Below are 7,425 nucleotides of genomic sequence, written 5' to 3' on the forward strand. Positions count from 1 at the left end.
GTGTGTGTGTGCGTGTGTGTGTGTGTGTGTGTGTGTGTGTGTGTGTGTGTGAGATAAGTAGATTGGCTGGCAGCAGTTGCAGAGCGGCTCTGAGACGTAAGTAAACACCGAATCATTTACTACATTTACATCTGAACATTAGAACTGTGTGTGTTTAGGGGTGTGTCTTTATGTGGATGTGTTTGTGTATTTTCGTGTGTATGTATTAGGGCGTCCAGGTTTGATCTCTATCGTTAAAATCAGACAGATTTTACTGAATGTTCAGTGTGTGTGTGTGTGTGTGTGTGTGTGTGTGTGTGTGTGTGTGTGTGTTTGTGTTTTTTTTTGAGAGAGAGCGAAAGCATGTTTGTGTTGACAGTCACAGTAAATAGAACAAAGAGTTTCATACAGGACAGATCCAGCTGTACCGAGAACCCCTCCTCCCCCCTCTTTCCCTCCACACACACACGCACACACACACACACACACACACTCAGATGGGTCATGTGACCTGAACACAGTCACGTCATTATTACATTACATTAGATGTCATTTAGCTGACGCTTTTATCCAAAGCGACTTACAATAAGTGCATTCAACCGTAAGTATGAAGTAGGAACAACAAGAATCAAGAAAGAACAATTTCTTAAATAAAGTCAAACTACTAAGTGCTATCAGTAAGAGCCATCGAAGTGCTGTCTAAGTGCTGCTGTCATTGTCTTTATTCAAGGTATAGTCGAAAAAGATGAGTTTTTAGTTTGCGACGGAAGATGTAGACACTTTCTGCTGTCCTGATGTCAATGTAATTGACATCAGCTCATTCCACCATCGAGGAGCCAGGAATGCAAACAATCGGGATTTTGTTGTGTTGAGTTTGTAGCGACAAGCTGTCAATACTTCTTGTATTTGATGGTTTCAAGTTTTAATTTCACATTTTGTGATATTGTAACCAAGAGTCGCGCACGGGGCCCTAAAGATCCATGTGGCGGTGGGTGACTTCAGGACACAAAAGGAACAGTTCAAAAGAATATAACATTTATTGTAGCACTTAACCAGATCATAAAAACACGGGACGTCCCAACACATCTAAAACAAAACAACCAAAGGTATGTCTTAATATCCTTGTAGACCGTCAACTAAGAACTAAACGTGCAAAACAAAAGCCAAGCAGCACAACACAATGCTAAACAAAAGCAAAATAAAACAAAACCATGCAGCACAAAATGATGTCAACAAAAGCAAACAAAACCAAGAATACAGGTAAATAAAATAATTCAAACAAAACAGCAGCGAGGGTCAACAGCCAGGCAAGCCTTTCGGGGAACCAGGAATCCCTGTAGCTGGACTGAAACCTGGGAGTCAAAGAGAGAGGGCACAAGGTGAACGCTATTGCAAATGGGCCTCAATTTAGTGATCCCAAGTCAAACCTTACCATAGCCTGGGGGCCAGAGAGAGAAAGGAGGCAGCTAATGGTGGTTGCTTATGTACCGGCCAAGACTAATTAACAATCAGGAAGTGGGAGGAGCTAGGGCTTACTCTGTCCTACGGTGGCTCACGACGGACATTTCATGAGTCTGTCCCAGATTTTTTTAAATTGGCGGCCTGACAATTTACCAACTTCTAAGAAAAACCCGATTAGACATACTAGAGCCAAGTATCTGGGAATTTGTAGCCCCGTCAGCACTTCCCCCCGACTGTCACTGGCAAATGGTGAGGATTTGAGTGTTTACCAGCTGTCTTATGAGTAGACTTTCTTCCCACCTCGGGACAGGGAGGTGGACTGGAACTAGTAGAAGCCTCAGGCGAAACTGCTGGAGGCGCTACAGAATGAAATACCAAGTCGACTTCAGGTGGGACTTGTACTCCGACAGGCTGGGGGTCCCTTGGTCCGGTTGCCCATCCGACTGCCATCCACCGGTCACACGCGCCTGTGTCCGGGCTTGTCGTAGCTGGGTCAGGTTCAACTATGGGAATAGGGTGGCAACCAGGGACCGACACAGGCTTGAGCATAGAACGATGCACGTGACGTACCTCTGTCAGCTTATGTTGTGGGGCAACAGCATACACTGCACCTCCTTGCGCGGGAGGTCTCACCACCTAAAACACTGCAGGGTTCCAGGCATCCTGGATTTTGTTCGTTCCTCTATGTGAGTAGTCTCGAAGGTAGATGGGTTGTCCTGCTTGCAACGCTTCCTCCTGAGCCCTTTGGTCTGCCCTCTCTTTTCGCTGGGCTGCAGCCTGCCTCATCCTTTCCCGGGCACTCTCCACTGCCACCTGCAGTCGTCGCTGATGTTCCTGTACCCAGTTGCAGACTTCACCCTCTGTTGGCTCTTCCACGCGGCCCAGCAGGAAATCTATGGGCAGCTGAGGTTCATGTCCAAACATTAACAGGAAGGGGGACTGACCTGTAGTTTGGTGTGGTGTGGTATTGTAGCTGAACAGGACCTGTTGGAGGTACTCCGGCCATCTGTGCTTCTGTTCAGCCGACAAGGTGCGAAGGAGGTCATGTAGGGTCCTGTTAAAACGCTCACATTGGCCATTACCCTGTGGGTGATAAGGGGTGGTCCTAGACTTCTTGATGCCGTACAACTCACACAATTGTTGGATTATTGTGCTTTCGAAACTGCGCCCCTGGTCGGAATGCAGTCAAGCTGGGACTCCGAATTTGTAGAACCACTCCTTAGTTAGTACATCAGCCACTGTAGAGGCTCGTTGATCTCTGGTTGGAAAGACCTGTGTAGACTTGGAGAAAATATCGGTCAACACCAACACTTGTTCCCTCCCATCTCTAGCAGACTCCAGCAATGAGAAATCAATGGCCAGGATTTCATTAGGTCTGGAGGCTAGCAAATGGCCCATAGGAGCTTGAACAGGTGGTTGCGTCTTCTTTGCTACACTGCATCTCCCACATGTTTGGCACCAGTCTTTAATCATTTTCCCCATTCCCGGCCAATAGCACCTTTGTCGAATGAGCTCCGTGGTGCGCTCGATACCTTGGTGACCATGGTGGCTGTGCAGCTGCTGGAACACTTCTTCCCTCAGGCTCTCTGGAAGCACCAGCTGGTAGACACACTCTCCCCCTTCAGGCCGCTGGTAAGTCCTGTACAGAAGTCCACTTGTCACGGTGAGACGGTCCCACTGGTGCAGCAACCCCGCGTTGCAGGATGGAGTTTGTGTCTTTCTTCGCGGCCCGGCGTCCGCTGTTGCTGGTTAAAAAAAACATAACAGCGCTAATGGCCGGATCAGCTCCTTGCAGTGCCCTCAGGTCATCGGTCGATCGCTCTGGGACAGCAGAGATAGCATATTGGGCAATTTCTGCCACAGTCACAACAGTCCCTTGTATGGTGCCTGGCACAAAGGTCCCGGGGCGGACCGGGATGGTGGCTGCTTCGTCATAAGACGGCTGTTTCCTAGACAGTGCATCTGCATTTTGGTTGCTACGTCCCGGGCGGTACCGCACGGTGTATTCAAAGACTGCCAGCTCGGCCACCCAGCGCTGTTCTGTAGCCCCCAATTTTGCGGTGCGTAAGTGACCAAGTAGGTTGTTATCAGTCCATACCATACACTTGTGGCCCAGCAAATACTCACAGAACTTCTGTGTCATTGCCCATTTCATGGCCAGAAACTTGAGTTTCATGGAGCTGTAGTTTTTCTCTGCCGGGTGAAGGCTCCGGCTAGCATAGGCAATGGGTCTAACCTTTCCCTCCTGCTCCTGAGAAAGTATTGCCCCCAGACCATCATGACTGGCATCCACTTCTAAAATAAAAGGAAGGTGAAATTTAGCATAAGCCAATACAGGTGAAGCCACCATCCTTGCCTTTAGCTCTCTGAAGCTCTCTTCACACTGGGGGGTCCAGGCATCCCTCAGGGCAACTCCCTGGCCTCGGCAGTTTTTCTTTCCCGTCAGATCAGCAACCACTTTGTGGAGGGGTGAAACCAGCTTGGCAAACCCCTCGACGAAACGTCTGTAGTAGCTGGCAAAGCCCAGGAATGACCGGAGTTCCGGGACAGTACCTGGGCTCGCCCAGTCGGCCACAGCAGCAATCTTTCTGGGATCTGTAGAGACACCGGCAGCAGACACTACATGCCCCAAGTATTGTACCTCTTGTTGAAAGAAATGGTACTTCTCAAGTTTAGCTTTTAACCCCTCCCTATGGAATCAACCCAAAACTAGGCCGAGGCAACTGAGGTGCTCATTTACTGTGGAGGAAAACACGACATCATCGAGGTACAGCAGCAGGGAACGGCAGTGTTGGTCGCCAAACATCCTCTCCATCAGCCGCTGAAATGTACTGGGAGCATTGCATAAGCCAAATGGCATTCTTTGGAACTCAAATAGTCCAAAGGGGGTGACAAAGGCTGTTTTCATCTTGTCCTGCTCCGTGACTGGGACCTGATGGTAGCCACTAGTCAAGTCAATGGTAGAGAACCACTTGGCTCCAGACAGGGCGTCCAAGGACTCCTCAATCCGTGGTAGCGGAAAGGCGTCCTTCCGTGTTTTGCCATTTAACAGTCTGTAGTCCACGCAGAGTCTTAGGCTACCATCCTTCTTCCTCACCAGAACAATAGGGGAGGCGTATGGGCTACAGCTTTCACATATAACCCGACTGTCTAACAATTGACGTATGTGGGCCCTAACCTCGTCATAGTCAGAAGGGGAGCGGGGGGGGGGGGGGGTCTCCTGTACCTCTGCCTGATTGGAACACTGTCAAGTAAGGGGATGTCATGCGTCACGAGATTAGTGCAATCAAGGTCCAGGTCAGAGGCTGCGAACACAGTCTCACGCTCAAGGAGCATAGATCTAACCTTTCTCTGATCTAGCTCGGAAAGTGCAGACAAATCCATAGCCTCGAGTTGCTCTCTGACGGGGCTGACCTGAATTTCTTGACTGGAAAGCGTAGCCATAACCCCACCCGACTCATGCTCCACAGTAGAGATCCCCTCTGGCAAACTTACAATCTGAGCCTGACTCAAATGCCCTATGGGGTGACGCGGATATAGAAGGACATCCGTCTCACCAATATTTATTACCGGCACATACACTGTACCTTTAGTCACTGTGACCATGGCTGGAGAGATCAGCACACACTCAGGGAGGGACCAGCCATTGCCAAGAGGCTCAATCAATGCGGCACCTGCGGGCTCACTAAAGTGAGAAGAACATGTAGCAGTAACCCACTTAACGGAACCTTTAGGTATAGTAAACCTACCTCTCACTCGGGCCAATCCTGTCTTTGCGGGAGTTAGGTGGGACTGAGCATGGTGGCAATTTTGTAACGCCTGCTGCCACAAAGGAGGGGCCTGTTGCAGTATGGGTAGGTCAAAGAGGTCAGGGCCATGTTGACTGAACAATTGTCGATAGCACTCCCTAATTACATTCATGCCTAGGACACCGGGGGTGGCTGCGGGGCCATTTTGGCCTGGGGGATCCTTTATGACCAGAATACCTCGCTGTGGTACGACCTTGCCGAAAACTGTAACATCCAGTTCTAAATAGCCAACATAGGGAATTTCTAGCCCATTGGCTGCATGCAACTGAAGCCAGTGGCAGGACTTAGGAGCGGTCTGGAAATGCTGAAGGAAGAAACTTTCAACAATAGTTGTCACCATAGAACCTGTATCTAGTAGTAGGTTAACATGGACATCTCCTAGACTAACTGTTACCGTCGGGCAAGGTGCGACCAAATTAGGGGTCACAGTCTGGGCCGCTGGTCTCTGTGCATCTGAGCCGGTGTCCTCCCCTCCTGATGCTTGACTCCTCACATCAGGGGGAAGAAGTTTCCCGCTTCCTGAGCAGCAAATGTCGCTGCTGTAGGATGGGAGGGCCTGGACTGTTGAATCTGGGAGTCAATACGTTCATTTTGGCACTCCCTGGCATAGTAGCCTGGTTTTTGGCACCGCCTACATATCACTGTATTTGGGCGTGTTGGTTTAACGAGGGGCCTGGAGGCTGCCTGTAGTGCCACCAGGCCCTGTGTCAATTGGTTTAGCTATTCTTGTTGTTTCTGTAGCATGTGCCTTAACGCCGCCATTTCTGCGTTACCAAAGCTAGTAGGTGCCTTAACCTCTGAACACTGCATGGCACTAAAGGAAGGGACTGAATAACTCCTACCCCTAGGCTCATCAGGTCGACCCTCCCGCTCCCAGTGAATTGCCTCTGCCCTGATATCCAAAAGAGTGTAACCAGGGTGTTGTCGTACGGCTCGTTTTAACTCTCTACGAAGATCAGCATCGATAACATGTTCCACAAATTGATCTCTAAGGAGAGTGGGGGCACTGCTCATTCCTCTTGGAGCACAACGTTCAACCTTTTCCATAAGACAGTACAGGGCATGGGAAAATTCTTGCAATGATTCCCCTTCCTGCTGTTTCCTAGCAAAAAAAAACTGTGCTGCAAAGCAACATAAGATTTGGCACAACCATACAAATCTTGGAGAATAGTATAGATTTTCCTGGGGTCCTCCCTATCTGCTCGAGGCCGGTACCTAATCTCATCCTTTGCTTCCCCGTCTAGATGATCATATATAAAATAAGCTTGATCAACTGGTGGTAGCTGCCTGGTCCTGAGAGTGGCCCTCATCTCTTCAATCCAATCCTCTACTAGGATCCCAGATGTTCCCCTAAAGGTTGGACATTTTCGCTCCCGAGGGATATACAGCAAACGTTCAACAGGGAAACGATTGTCGGGAACATGGTGTTGTGAACTTACGGGGCTATCGGGATCTGGCTCGGGTGAATGGGCTCCTGCTAGCTCCTGTAGCAGCTGCTCCTTTTCTGACCGCAGCTGCTGTACCAAGTCTGTCAATTCCTGTAGCTCACTGGCCATGGCTGAAATGAAGGTAAATCAGTAAAGGCACCGTCAATAGATGCACGTTAACTTAGTCAGGAGAACCCAAGGCAGGGCAGCACCAATCACTCAGCCAGTCCCTCGATGTGCACACTACTGTATAAATAAATTTAAAAAACGAACAAACTAGTTATGAATAGAAAACCAAAATCAAATCCTTATCTCGTAAGCCCACCCAAACCACCACTGGATCCTGCCAACAACGCCAAAATGTAACCAAGAGCCGCACACGGGGCCCTAGAGATCCATGTGACGGTGGGTGAATTCAGGACACGAAAGGAACAGTTCAAAAGAATATAACATCTATTGTAGCACTTAACCAGATTATAAAAACACGGAACATCCCAACACATCTAAAACAAAACAACCAAAGGTATGTCTTAATATCCTTGTAGGCCGTCAACTAAGAACTAAACGTGCAAAACAAAAGCCAAGCAGCACAACACAATGCTAAACAAAAGCAAAATAAAACAAAACCATGCAGCAGAAAATGATGTCAACAAAGGCAAACAAAACCAAGAATACAGGTAAATAAAATAATTCAAACAAAACAGCAGTGAGGGTCAACAGCCATGCAAGCCTTTCGGGGAACCAGGAAT

The 7,425-nt window shown here is 48.8% G+C and overlaps 1 protein-coding gene across 9 annotated transcripts in view; it reads left to right on the forward strand.

Annotated features, from left to right (window-relative positions):
- The window catches only part of LOC137801732 (protein-methionine sulfoxide oxidase mical3b-like), a 30,399-nt gene that overhangs the window by 1,096 nt on the left and 21,878 nt on the right, over positions 1 to 7,425 (forward strand). For 8 of the 9 annotated variants that reach the window (XR_011079905.1, XM_068599103.1, XM_068599107.1 and 5 more), the window contains exon 2: positions 62 to 96. Coding sequence is in view for 6 of the 9 variants with exons in the window: in XM_068599103.1 (XP_068455204.1) it covers positions 62 to 96 (35 nt within the window). In the remaining 3 variants the exon portion in view is untranslated. Of the gene's footprint in view, positions 1 to 61; positions 97 to 6,505; positions 6,606 to 7,425 lie in introns of those variants that run through there. The other variant, XM_068599109.1, reaches the window with a different exon arrangement.

Source organism: Clinocottus analis, unplaced genomic scaffold, assembly GCF_023055335.1.
Source record: "Clinocottus analis isolate CAN_PGR_092001 unplaced genomic scaffold, fCliAna1.0.p SCAF_43, whole genome shotgun sequence".
Classification (NCBI taxonomy): domain Eukaryota; kingdom Metazoa; phylum Chordata; class Actinopteri; order Perciformes; family Cottidae; genus Clinocottus; species Clinocottus analis.